Source organism: Bubalus kerabau, chromosome 17, assembly GCF_029407905.1.
Source record: "Bubalus kerabau isolate K-KA32 ecotype Philippines breed swamp buffalo chromosome 17, PCC_UOA_SB_1v2, whole genome shotgun sequence".
In the NCBI taxonomy this organism is placed as follows: Eukaryota; Metazoa; Chordata; class Mammalia; order Artiodactyla; family Bovidae; genus Bubalus; species Bubalus kerabau.
The window spans coordinates 26950704-26965482 of NC_073640.1; the positions used below are offsets into that span (position 1 = coordinate 26950704).

The 14779-nt window shown below is 38.9% G+C and overlaps 1 protein-coding gene across 1 annotated transcript in view; it reads left to right on the forward strand.

The window, feature by feature from the left end:
• LPCAT2 (lysophosphatidylcholine acyltransferase 2) overlaps nt 1–11301 on the forward strand; it is a 68197-nt gene extending 56896 nt beyond the window's left edge. The window contains exons 13-14 of the mRNA XM_055551897.1: nt 3801–3936; nt 7757–11301. Of these exons, the coding sequence (XP_055407872.1) occupies nt 3801–3936; nt 7757–7941 (321 nt within the window). The 3' untranslated portion in view covers nt 7942–11301. The remainder of the gene's footprint in view (nt 1–3800; nt 3937–7756) is intronic.
• Nucleotides 11302–14779: the final 3478 nt, after the last annotated feature.

Genomic DNA, 14779 nt, shown 5'->3' on the forward strand with positions numbered 1-14779 from the left:
GAATATTAGTCAGCATTCTTCAGTCGTTAGCAGTAGACTGGCTGAGGAATCAGTTGTGAGGACAACAAGCAGGCCCCTGGGAAGACCCTGAAGCAGGCAGTTCCAGAGGTCCCAGCTGCAGGAACTGCTCTACGTCTCCCTTGGGCACTGCTGTCAGAGAGACAAACTCCAAACTCTGTTCATCATTCAGATTCCAGGCAGGGTCCTGGTGGTCTTGAACCACGGGCTTGCTAGGGAAGACAGGATGTTTTGATTCAGAGCCAAGTTTACTCTACCCAGCAAGGATCTCATTTAAAAATTGATGGAGAGGTCAAAAGCTTTACAGGCAAGCAAAAGTTAAGAGAATTCAGCACCACCAAATAAGCTTTACAAACAAATGCTATAGGGACTTCTATAGGAAGGAAACACGAGAGAAGGAAAAGACCTACAAAAACAAAACCAAAACAATTAAGAAAATACCAATAGGAACATATATATCAATAATTACTTTAAATGTAAATGGATTAAATGCTCCAACCAAAATACACAGACTGGCTGAATGGATACAGAATCCTGCAGCATTCTGTGCACTGGGGAGATAGCACTCCCCCATTCTCCAAGGAAACTGGGGTGTTAAACCTTCTACCAGAGCCCAGAGGATGGGATTTACCTGAGATCTGGGAACTGTGTAGCAAAGAGACTATTGGGAACATGAGGAATTGACAGAAATGGAGTGGTATTATGGGGTCGTTGTGGCAAAATGTCCTTTGTCACAATGACTGTGATAGGAAGTAAAAGCCCCAGGATGGATGTGTGAAGGGAACTTATACAGAAGAGAGAGCCATCAAAGAACCAAATGTGGCAGGAATTTAGACAATTTGATGAGTTGGTGAGAATTGTTTAGGAATGGAAGACTTTTATAGAAAACTTAGAATTTATGGGAGTGGGGTGTGTGACAACCTGGCTGTTCATGTCTGAAGTCTGAGGCCCATAAAGAGCCCTGGGGCTACCATTTGTAAAAACAAATGCTAATGCACTTTGTACTTTCCAACTGTCTTATCCTCCATTCAGGGGCTCAATGTAGGAAATGGACTAGGAGTCTGTGTCTTCATCAAGGGATAGGAAATCACAACTTCAAATTCTGTTTTTCTCCTCCCACCCTAGTGGACAATTAAAGCACTATGCTTGTTGTTCATTTCACGATTATCACACCTTACCCTATGCCTGTTTTTGATTATGTGTTTGGTCAAAAGTGGATACCTTAACAGCAGGAGCTCTAGATATTATCTGCCTGCCTTTGAGTGCCAGCTTGACCACCGACAAGCTCTGTGACCTTGGGAAAGTTGCCTGGCTTCTGTGTTCCTCCGCTTTCTCATCTGTGAGATATGACTAATAACAACCCCTCCCTACATAAGACTCATTAGGGGAGACTGTCATCAGGGTTAAATGAGTGTGTAAAGGGATTTGAACATGTTGGATCAGTGCCTGCAAAGAGTTAGTGTTGATATCATTAAAAAAAATGTGAATACCCTGGAGAAGATTTTGAATATGACCTATCAACTATCCCTGATTTGCAACTTGACTTTCAGTGTATCCCACCCTTTCCCCTCTGCCTATAAACATATTCAGTCTCTCCTTTCCTGTAGGCAGCCTCCTTTTGTGCGTGGTTGTTACCCCATTTCTCTCCTGCCCTTTATTCCATAATTTCTTTTTAAATTAATGATTTATTTTTGGCTGTGCTGGGTCTTTGTCACTGAGCAGGCTTTTCTCTAGTTGTAGAGAACAGGAGCTACTCTCTAGTTGCAGCATGTGGGCTTCTCATTGTGGTGGCTTCTCTTGTTGTGGGGCACAGACTCTAGTGTGAGCGGGCTTCAGTAGTTGTGGCATGTGGGATCTTCCCAGACCAGGGATCAAACAGGAAAAACAGGAGTCTGGGGTGGAGAAGCAGGAAGGGCAGGAAATGAGAATTTATAAGGAAGCAAAAACAGAACTTGCATATCAGTTCGAGGTCTGTAGTGCTGGAAAAGGAGCCAGTGGTGGCTGAGGTGTTCTGGCTTGAGCAAATGGGTAAAAGTAAGTTATGTTACCCACTGGTATCCCAGGCATTGCAAGGTAGATTCTTAACCACTGGACCACCAGGGAAGCCCTCCATAATTTCTTAAAAGAAGAGCCCGTGCCTTTGCTTCCATCAGTTCAGTTCAGTCCAGTCGCTCAGTCATGTCCGACTGTTCGCGACCCCATGAATCACAGCACACCAGGCCTCCCTGTCCATCACCAACTCCGGGAGTTCACTCAGACTCACGTCCATCGAGTCGGTGATGCCATCCAGCCATCTCATCCTCTGTCGTCCCTTTCTCCTCCTGCCCCCAATCCCTCCCAGCATCAGAGACTTTTCCAATGAGTCAACTCTTCACATGAGGTGGCCAAAGTACTGGAGTTTCAGCTTTAGCATCATTCTTTCCAAAGAAATCCCAGGGCTGATCTCCTTCAGAATGGACTGGTTGGATCATCTATTCATTCCTTGATTCCCATTATCATCTGTCATCAGGATGATCTCCTAATTGCCAAATCCAGCAAACCTCTTTGCTACCTTGCTTCCAATGGCATTTTACTGTGTTGGCCATTACCAGTCAGAGTTTCTTCCTCTTTCCTAAAAACCTCCCCTAGCTTCCAAGATGCATATTCTTTCTTTCTGCTTCTCCATCTCTCTGACTGCTTTTGTTATTGTTGTTTCTGCTGGCTCCTCTTCCCTGCACACACCTCTACTCTTAGTTTCCAGTACTCTGCCTTACTTTGTGCATTTTCCACATAGAAGCTCAAACACACTTAGAGTTTCAGTTCTTAACTGAATTCATATCTCACGGCTCATTATTCTCCTGTGCTGATGTGCTAGACTTTACTTGTAACTGACACTTCTGATTCAAATTTACCTCTCCAGGTCTAACCCTTGATCTCATTGGGTACCTGGTCTCCCACTCTGGGTAACATAACGTTTTCACCCCTTGCTCAAGTCAGAACACCTCGGCCATCACTGGCTCCTTATTTTCTATCACTGCAGACCTCTAACTGAAATGCAAGTCCCACCTTTGTTTCCTTATAAATTCTCTCTTCCTGCCCTTCATGCTTCTCCACCCAAGACTCTTTATTGTTTTTCTTGTCTCATAGACTCAATGGATATTAGTTTGAGCAAACACCAGGAAATACTGAAGGACAGGCAAGCCTGGAAGTCCAAGGACAGGCAGTCCATGGGGTTGCAAAGAGTTGGACCTGGCTTAGCGACTGAACAAGAACAGAAGCCTTTTCAACCTTCTGCCTCCAATCCATCCTCCACCCTCTTCCTTAGAGAGCTCCCTCAGTTCACAGTCGATCACGCCACAGGCCTTCCCATCATCATCCTGAAGGGTTAGATGATACACTATGATCTGATTCTTGGTTGTCTTTCTCTCTCCTGACTCGAGCCCCAAGCAATCACCTACCAGTACCTATATATTCCTTGTATATTTTCTTCATGTTTTAAGACCCAACTCAAATGTCATAAAGCCTTCCCTGACCTCTCCAGGTAGGATTCACCTTATTCTACAGAGGACCCCCATGTGCTTCTGTGCTTACTGTGGTTGTAGCCCCTATTTTAATTTTATTTCTTTCTACCACTAAACTATAAGTACTGTGAAGGCAGCAGAGATCATACATATGGACATATATCCCAAGCCCCTGGCACAGTGAATGTCTGAATTACTAAAGAATTTATTTTCCAAGATTATTCCGTACTGTCATTGCTGTGGAGGAGCTCGTTCTTAGGCTTTATTTTCTTTTTCCTTCAGCTCTTTGATGTTGATGAGGATGGCTTCATAACAGAGGAAGAGTTCTCCACCATCCTGCAGGCTTCCCTTGGAGTGCCTGACCTTGATGTTTCTGGTCTCTTCAAGGAAATAGCCCAGGGGGATTCTGTCTCCTATGGTGAGTAGGCAGTTTGGCTCCTGATTCAGTGTATGAGGAGGGCATGCAGACTATGACTGACCCTCATACAAGTGTTGTTTCCCTCCTCTAATATGTTAATCATAGAAATAATAGTAACAATGATGATAATAGCAATAATAGTAGTGGTGGTGTAATGGTAGAAGCTAATTATTGGGAAATTACCATATGCTAAGCACTCTTCAAACATTTTATATATAGTAATTCATTTATTCTTTACAGCATGCCTATTCAATCACTACTCTTCATTATTCTTATGTTATCAACATGCGAAGAATCTCAGTGACTCACCTAAGATCATTCACGAGAAAATGTCAGAGTTGTAGCCACAGTAGAGGGATACAGGCTGGGGGACCCACAGTAATAACAGTAACTAAACCGTCTATTAATGTTTCCTGTTAGTAGCTTAGGTGAGCTTTCGCGTTCATTATATCATGTCACGTTGATGGTACCCCTCTGAGGGAGGGACTATCATGGAGGAAGACATTGAGGCCAGATGGCAGGTCTGTCCACAAGCCTTTCTCCTGATGACTTAAGTCCATGCATTAAAATAAGTGCCCTTGGGACTTCCCTGGCAATCCAGTAGTTAAGACTCTGCACTTCCAAGGCAGGGGATGCGGGTTCGATCCCTGATTGGGGAACTGAGATCCCTCATGCCTCATGATGTGGCCAAAAAATAAAAACAAATAAAATTAAATAAAAACAAAAATTTAAAAATAAGTCCTGTAAGGGATGAAGGGATGGTTCATCAGTTTCCATGTATTTCATAATGTTCTTAGGTGAAACATAATGAAACATAATGAAATATGTTTCATCATATTTCTTAGGAAACACAACTTGGTGGAGCTTTGATGTAGTCATAGACATGGCTTATCTTCCCCAGTCTTCTCTGGTGGGCTAGAGGAGGATTCCTCTTGAATGCCTTTTTCCTTCTGGTGCTCAAAGAGTTTCTGCCTGATAACTTTCATTGGATGGCGGCTTTAGATCACATACTACACCTACTCTCTGTTTTTAATTACTGTCATTTGGCTATCTTTTCTTCTATTTTAGATAATTAAATGCCTAGGGCACTTACTCTATTAAGTTCATTAAAAAAAAAAAAAGAAAGGATAAAATGGAAAGTATATACTGATGTAAAACTTAAAGAGTCATAAACCTCATGTGTACTAATTCTCTGGCCATTTTCATTGCATAATTAAGACTGTATTACTCCAAGCTACCATTTTTCTTTTTTTAGTATTCTTTAAAATTTTTTTTTTGATGTTGACTATTTTCAAAGTCTTTATTTAATTTGTTACAATATTACAATTTAATTTGACTTTTTTGGCCTCAAGGCATGGGGGATCTTAGCTCCCCTGCTGCTGCTACTGCTGCTAAGTCGCTTCAGTCGTGTCCAACTCTGTGCAACCCCATGGACTGCAGCCTACCAGGCTCCTCCGTCCATGGGATTTTCCAGGCAAGAGTACTGGAGTGGGGTGCCATTAGCTCCCCTATCAGGGATCAAACCCACATCCCCTACATTGGAAGATGAAGTCTTAACCATTGGACCACAAAGAAGTCTCAAAGCTACCAAATTTTGAAAAACTATTTTGAATTATTATTTCAATGGAAGCTAATACTGAGAATTACTTGTAGGTAGTCATATGTTTACCTGTTGATTTTAATATTTTTTTTTATAGAAATATACTTTGCTTTTTTGGAGTTCAATACTTTTCTTTTTAGAATACAAAAAATATCTCCTCTTCCCCAATATTAGGCAAGCCCACTTTTTTTTTTTGCAGGAACGTTTGAGGTATTTAAATATGATTTTATGAAAGAATAGGTATAAAAATTTATCATGAATGTGGCCATTTACAGTATTTAAATATGATCTTTTAAGTTTTTATTCTTGGTTTTCCTTTAGCTAAATGAATGCCCAAATTCTACTTATCACCAGTTCATAGCACTCTAGAAATGAGTTACTCTTTAATGCCACTGGCATCCCCAAAGAAGACAGAGACCTTCATCTTTTGACCAGAGCACAAGTCTTAAAATTAAAGCTTATGGTTTCTGTAGATAACTCTCCTGCCTATGTATCTTAGAAATCACTTAATGTCTACTTTACCTCCATCACTGAAATAGACTCATGCAGATAAGTCTTTATTTTGGGTGTTAAGAAATAATAATTAATAGCTTACCTGATTTGGAAATATAAAGTCTATTAATACAAAATAATGTTGTAATTACAGAGAATGATCTGGGCTCAATCTGGTGACTTCCTCATCACTAAGACCTGTTTATATCATCAAGAATTGCTAGGTACTCTAATGTGCCATGAAGTAGACACTTGGTTATAGGAGGATTTTTTTTAATCGATAGAAATAGGATATTGGGTTAAAAGCCTTTTATTAGAGAGTCAAATAGCAAGCTTATTCAAAGACCAGGCTTCCTTTGCTATATAAGTTCAATAAAGCTTTCTCTATCCTAACAGAAAAGGAGAGAGAAATTTCAAAGTTGAGGGTAGCATCATATTTCAGAAACTATTAGGGGCTTAAGGTTCAAATTCTGATGGTTAATTTAGTAAGTTAATTTCTATACTCTACCTATGTCACAAATCAAAACACCTGAGATAAAAGGAGGCCCACGACTGAGGGGTCTTGTGATACGATTATTCTATATTGTACACTCTACTTTTTCTTACTGATCATAAGTCAGGCAGGGCTCACCTTTTCAACATGGTTCATTTCTTTACCAGTTTTAAAGGTTAAAATCATTTTAAAAGTCAGTAATAGAAAGTCCTGGGCTTCCCTGGTGGCTCAGCTGGTAAAGAACCTGCCTGCAATGCAGGAGACCTGGGTTCCATCTCTGGGTTGGGAAGATCGCCTGGAGGAGGGCATGGCAACCCACTCTAGTATTCTTGCCTGGAGAATTCCCATGGACAGAGAAGCCTGGTGGGCTACAGTCCATGGGGTAGCAAAGAGTTGGACACGACTGAGTGACTAAGCACAGCACAGCACAATAGAAAGTCTTGGAGAATAAATTTTTAAACATTTTTTATTACAGAGAAATAGTAAAATTATATATAACAATAAAACATAATCATGGAGCATAATGAAGGTTTATAAATGAACACTTGTATACTACCACTCAGATCAAGAAATAGAATTTTTCAGTAACTCTAGAAGCCTCCATGTACCCCTTCCAAAAATACAACCCCTTCCTCTGTCTTAAAGGAGGAAACTGCTGACCTGACTTAAAAAGGAATCTCTGCCTGCTTTGCTTTAGCATCTCGCCACAAAAGTACAAATTTTAAATATATTTTAGTTTTGCCTAAGTTTTTGAACTTTGCATAGTAGCCTCATACCACATGTGTTCTTGTGTATTTGGCTTTTTTCATTCGACATTATGGTTTTAAGATTTATCCACATTGTTACAACACAGATAATCATTCATCTTCATTGCTGTACAGCATTATGTTCTCTGAATATGCCAGGATTTATTTTTCCATTTCAACTGTTAACAAACATTTGAATTGTTTCCATTTTTTACCTATTATGAATAACATTGCTGTGAACATTCTAATGCATGTCTCCCAGAATACAGTATGCACAAATCCTCTAGCTTATCTATCTGAGAATCAAGTATGCATATCTTCAACTTGACTAGATAATGGAAAAAACTATCTGCCAAAGCGGTTGTATAATTTATAAGGGTTGAGTAATAGACTTTTGCAATCATTATATTATTAAGATCATGTGTTAATCTGCATCATGCCAAAAGAAGATTCATCTCAATTTATTGAATTTTTTTTCTACTCTTTTAGAGGAATTTAAAAGTTTTGCCCTAAAGCATCCAGAATATGCTAAGATATTTACAACCTACTTAGATCTCCAGACGTGCCACGTGTTTTCATTGCCAAAAGAAGTCCAAGCAACTCCCTCAGTTGTAAGTAATAAAGTCAGCCCTGAAAGTCATGAAGAAAGTACCTCAGATAAGAAGGATGACTAAAAACAAATATTTCTAATAAGGAAACCGCGGTGGCTTTTATTTGAAATTTCAAAGGCATGTATTGGTAGTATTTTACTTGTGATTGAGTAAGGATGATGTTTAAAATAGATAGGTTTTTTATAAAAATGATAGATTTTTCTTTATCGAAAGGCTTCTATTCACATGTATTTATCAATATTCCTTTTCTTTTGTACGATATTTTGCTATACTGATTGGTTTACTGGTAAGAAAGGTATTTTTATGGATTTTCCAAGTTAGTTTGCATATCCAAATAAATGAAATGACCTCCCTTGTTTACTGAGGAGCATTAATCAACACTGTAAAAATTATTTTTAAATATAAACACTTTTTCATCTACCTTCCTCTAAAGAAATAAGGTTGTATTCTGTTAACTCTAGTTTCTTCCCATTCTGGAAATAAGAATGAAGAGCCTGAGGAATGTTGCATAATTTTATACCTTTAATTTCACAGATTCATCTTTTCCATTTGTATTTCAGTTTCTTGGATCACTGAATGTGGGGGGATTGGAAGGGAGAGCTCTGTTAATTAGATCAGTTCAGTTCAGTCGCTCAGTCGTGTCTGACTCTTTGCAACCCCATGAACCACAGCACGCCAGGCCTCCCTGTCCATCACCAACTCCCGGAGTTTACCCAAACCCATGTCCATTGAGTCAGTGATGCCATCCAACCATCTCATCCTCTGTCGTCCCCTTTTCCTCCTGCCCTCAATCTTTCCCAGCATCAGGGTCTTTTCCAATGAGTCAACTCTTCGCATGAGGTGGCCAAAGTATTAGAGTTTCAGCTTCAACATCAGTCCTTCCAATGAACACCCAGGACTGATCTCCTTTAGGATGGACTGGTTGGACCTCCTTGCAGTCCAAGGGACTCTCAAGAGTCTTCTCCAACACCACAGTTCAAAAGCATCAATTCTTCTGCACTCAGCTTTCTTTATAGTCCCAACTCTCACATCCATACATGACCACTGGAAAAACCATAGCCTTGACTAGATGGACCTTTGTTGGCAAAGACTCCTTAAAAACTCATATTCTCTTGAGCATGTATCCCTATTGTTGATTTCCTTAACCATCTGCTAAGGAAATCATACCTTTTTTTGAGATCTGCAGATTTAGAACTTTGTTTTAAAGACAACAACTGTGGCCAAAGGCTATGTGGGAATTGCCTTATTGAAGGTAACATTAATTGTATAATGAGAAAATAAATTGTTTGCCACAGAATTTAGTTTCATTTTAGTTGGGTAGTTTAGAATGTAGTACTTGCCCAGTAAGTGAATCAGATTTACTTTATTTACATAATATTAGAATTAATATATTTTACCATCTAAGTGGGAATTTTATTAAGTGTCCTCTCAAATTTGAGAAAATGAAAGTGAAAAGTGTTAGTCACTCAGTTGTGTCCAACCCTTGCAATCCCATGGACTGTAGCCCACCAGGCTCCTCTGTCCATGGAATTCTCCAGGCAAGAATGAATACTGGAGTGGGTTGTCATTCCCTTCTCCAGGCGATATTCCTGACCCAAGGATCGAACCTGGGTCTCCTGCATTGCACACAAATTATTTAACGTCTGAGAGCTTGCCTGAAATATCAACAGGAAAAATAGGAAGGTTCCAAAGTATCACCAAAAGCTAGGGAATCCAAAAACCTATTTTATTAATGCAAGATCACTATTTAGTCCCCAGGCAGGAGTTTAGCATTTTTTTCCTTTTAGTTTAAGCAATAATTTCCCTCAAATGCCATTTTATTAGATGTCATGCATGCTTACTAAAAAGTTTCATCCTTAAGTATATATGTATGATTGTTCACTTTTTACATATCTTAAGCTATTTAGGGAGAAGGCAATGGCACCCCACTCCAGTACTCTTGCCTGGGAAATCCCATGGACTGAGGAGCCTGGTAGGCTACAGTCCATGGGGTCGCTAAGAGTCAGACACGACTGAGTGACTTCACTTTCATTTTTCACTTTCATGCATTGGAGAAGGAAATGGCAACCCACTCCAGTGTTCTTGCCTGGAGAATCCCAGGAACAGAGGAGCCTGGTGGGCTTCCGTCTATGGGGTCACACAGAGTCGGATGCGACTTAGTAGCCGTAGCAGCAACAAGCTATTTAGACAAAGAATGGAATGAGCTGAAAGCAATTGCTTAAGTAATTAGGAAAGTACATCTTTATAATATTGTTTATCACATGGAATTGAATATATATATAATACTCAGGTACCCTGATTTTTATCATGGAAAAGTCACATGTTAATCCCATTAATCATGAAAAAGTAGCATTTTAAATTACAAGCTTTCTATGAGGCTCTTGAAAGTGATCCCATTGTTTTACTGTTTTAGAGTAATATTTATGTTCTTTAATTCCACTTCTGCCAATGTACTATTCCTCTTTTATTATGTTACTGAACAAACTTACTACATAAAATTCTTGGCAATTAAAAATTCTGGTTTTGCCATTTTTGTCTCAAATGTAATATACTTTTTTAATATGGTTTGAATGTAAGTTTGTATATTTGTGAATGTGATCAATTTTGTTTGCATTTAAGCCTTATGAAATATCACACATAATTTTACTCTAATAAATGACTCAAATTTTAGCCAAAGCAGCAATAGTTAGTATTCCTAAAGTTGACTTTTGACTGATGGAGCGTATGTAATAACACAAGTTATTACCGTTAGTATTACTACCAACTAGGCCTCTGCTTTTATGCCATCTAAACAAAGATTTTCTTCAAAGCGGCTCTTCTCTTAGAATTTAAAGTTAAGCAATTAAATTTCATTAAATCAGTTAAATGCACTGTGCTTTTATATAATAGTTTGAAAGACCCAAGTTACTCTTTGAATGAGAAATACTAGATCCTAAGACTTATACACCATAAAACTTTCAATCAGAACAGTTCTATTGAAGGATAACGACACATTGAATGTTTACAGTGCAAGTTGCTTGCTTTATGTATATTTAATTATCTTCTGCCACTGTTTTTAGAGTCTTGCAAGGCTGAATAGGATCGCTGGCAGTACTACCCCTAATGGAGATTTAAAAGAGCCCCTTTTAGAAGATGTATGGTGTGCTATCTGTATGAAGCACGGCAGTATGGATATCTGATTCTCAGACTCAGGAACTCTCCCTTTCAGACTGTTACAAATGCAAGGTGGTTAGTTGATGGCAGTTAATTGATATACCACTGACTCTATTAGAATACATGGGCTCCTCACCACAAAGGTCCTTGTGGAATCCTTATAAGGGTATCACTACAGAGGATAAAAAGATACTAGTAAGAAGCCCTTTCCTAGGAATGCAGATGTATTTATAATTCTTTTTTTCTTTTCTGTTCACTTGGATTGACTTTGCCATTTTTTTGCTCAGTTGTTAGACCAGAGTATTCTGTCAATGCCATGCTGTGAGTTGATAGAGGGGAAAGGCCGTCATGAAGTTCTTAACATATATCCAACATACATATCTTGTATACATATCATTAACAATGTATATGCTGTTTATATCCTACTATTCCACTTGCAATGTAACATTTTCCAGTATCCTTAAAATTCTCTGGAAATGTAAATTTTAAAATGTATGCCTAAGGTTCCTTCAGATAACTGTAACATAATCATGTGATCATACTTCAGATTTTGAAACTATGAGTTTCATTTTCATCTTGGGACTATTAAAAATAACTAATTCTATATTCCATGATAAGTTTTGAATTATGAATAGTTTGCTAAGGGGCTTATTTATACTTTCTGAATAATAAAGTGAAAAATTTCCTAAAGATTTTACAATTATTAACTTTATTTTAAACTAATTTCATTACAGGAAAAAATTGAATTATTATCCTAGATACCGTAGAGTAATTCTAACTTCCCGTAGTAGTTTACACGTTCATATCTTTTAAAGGTAAGTAGGCTTCATCTTTTTAAGAGAATTTTTCCCTTTGTGAAAGTAACAGACTTACTAATTATTACAATAAGTAATAATAATACCAATTTGGAGTCCTTACTATGTATCAGGCATTATGCTAAGTGATTTACAAGCAAATACACATTTAAACACTCAATGAAGCAAAGGTATTGTTGTCCCTAGTTTTATTAAACAAAATTGAGAACTACCCCTAAGTCATTCATTAAATGATAGAGCTTGCAATTAAACCCAATTTTGTCTTGATTCCAAAGGTCATGCTTCCAATAATTTACATAAAGTAGTAAAGCTGCCTGATTTATAAAATTTGTAGGTTGAACATCTGCCATTTATTTTCATCCTTGTGGGAAATCTTGACTTAGTTCTTAAAGAGAAACAGAGGTGGTTCAGAATGGTTCCTTCCAAGCAGTGGCTGAAAAAGATTGGCGAACCACAGCCTACCCAAGGAAACCCTCCCAACCCCTTCTTGTGGCCCAGGATAGGTCAGCTGAAAATCCTGAAACCTTCCTATAGGAACAGTCCAGTTACTGTACCAAAGATGAGGTGAATGTCCAGATACTACAGTAAACTTTTTCCTTTGTGGGCAGTGATGGAGAGTGCATTTTCTGGTTCTCATGGGTCCCTCTGCTGCAGCAGCCTTTTCAGTCACATCTCTGCTCTCAGAACAAAGTAAATGCAGAATAAAGGAGAGTTTGAGGGACTTGAGGATAAAGCCAGAAGTAGAGCATTTAGGACCTTCATTCTAACTATTGCAAAGCATTGCCTTTGTTGGTCTCCCTGCTTTATCCTTTACTCCTTTTATTCAGTTCAGTTCAGTTGTTCAGTCTTGTTCGACTCTTTGCCACCCCATGAATTGCAGCACGCCAGGCCTCCCTGTCCATCACCAACTCCCGGAGGTCACTCAAACTCATGTCCATCGAGTCAGTGATGCCATCCAGCCATCTCATCCTCTGTCATCCCCTTTTCCTCCTGCCCCCAATCCCTTCCAGCATCAGGGTCTTTTCCAATGAGTCAACTCTTCGCATGAGGTGGCCAAAGTATTGGAGTTTCAGCTTCAGCATCAGTCCTTCCAATGAACACCCAGGACTGATCTCCTTTAGGATGGACTGGTTGGATCTCCTTGCAGTCCAAGGGACTCTCAAGAGTCTTCTCCAACACCACAGTTCAAAAGCATCAATTCTTTGGTGCTCAGCCTTCTTCATAGTGCAACTCTCACATCCATACATGACCACAGGAAAAACCATAGCCTTGACTAGACGGACCTTTGTTGGCAAAGTAATGTCTCTGCTTTTCAATATACTATCTAGGTTGGTCATAACTTTCCTTCCAAGGAGTAAGCGCCTTTTAATTTCACGGCTGCAGTCACCATCTGCAGTGATTTTGGAGCCCAGAAAAATAAAGTCTGACGCTGTTTCCACTGTTTCCCCATCTCTTTCCCATGAAGTGATGGGACCAGATGCCATAATCTTAGTTTTCTGAATGTTGAGCTTTAAGCCAACTTTTTCACTCTCCACTTTCACTTTCATCAAGAGGCTTTTTAGTTCCTCTTCACTTTCTGCCATAAGGGTGGTGTCATCTGCATATCTGAGGTTATTGATATTTCTCCCCGCAATCTTGATTCCAGCTTGTACTTCTTCCAGCCCAGCATTTCTCATGATGTACTCTGCATATAAGTTAAATAAGCAGGGTGACAATATACAGCCTTGATGTACTCCTTTTCTTATTTGGAACTAGTCTGTTGTTCCATGTCCAGTTCTAACTGTTGCTTCCTGAACTGCATATAGGTTTCTCAAGAGGCAGGTCAGGTGGTCTGGTATTCCCATCTCTTTCAGAATTTTCCACAGTTTATTGTGATCCACACAGTCAAAGGCTTTGGCATAGTCAATAAAGCAGAAATAGATGTTTTTCTGGAACTCTCTTGCTTTTTTGATGATCCAGCGGATGTTGGCAATTTGATCTCTGGTTCCTCTGCCTTTTCTAAAACCAGCTTGAACATCTGGAAGTTCACGGTTCACATATTGCTGAAGCCTGGCTTGGAGAATTTTGAGCATTACTTTACTAGCGTGTGAGATGAGTGCAATTGTGCAGTAGTTTGAGCATTCTTTGGTATTACCTTTCGTGATTGGAATGAAAACTGACCTTTTCCAGTCCTGTGGCCACTGCTGAGTTTTCCAAATTTGCTGGCATATTGAGTGCAGCACTTTCACAGCATCATCTTTCAGGATTTGAAAGAGCTCAACTGGAATTCCATCACCTCCACTAGCTTTGTTCATAGTGATGCTTTCTAAGGCCCACTTGACTTCACATTCCAGGATGTCTGGCTCTAGATGAGTGATCACACCATCATGATTATCTTGGTCGTGAAGCTTTTTTTTGTACAGTTCTTCTGTGTATTCTTGCCACCTCTTCTTTATATCTTCTGCTTCTGTTAGGTCCATACTATTTCTGTCCTTTATCGAGCCCATCTTTGCATGAAATGTTCCCTTGGCATCTCTAATTTTCTTGAAGAGATCTCTATTCTTTCCCATTCTTTTGTTTTCCTCTTATTTCTTTGCACTGATGGCTGAGAAAGGCTTTCTTATCTCTCCTTGCTTTCTTTGGAACTCTGCATTCATATGCTTATGTCTTTCCTTTTCTCCTTTGCTTTTCACTTCTCTTCTTATTACTCTTTTTATTAGTGCACTTAAACTTCTGGGGGTTTTGTTTATATATATATATATATATATATGTATAACAAATATATATATATTTCAATGTTTATATAATATATTATTCATGTATTTATTGTCTGTTATTCCTAGCACTTAGAGGATATACCTGTGAACACTCAGTACTTGAAGAATGAATAATGATAACTGTATCTTTCACTTACTGTGCCTTGTATTTAGAATAGAGATCATCTTTACAACAAA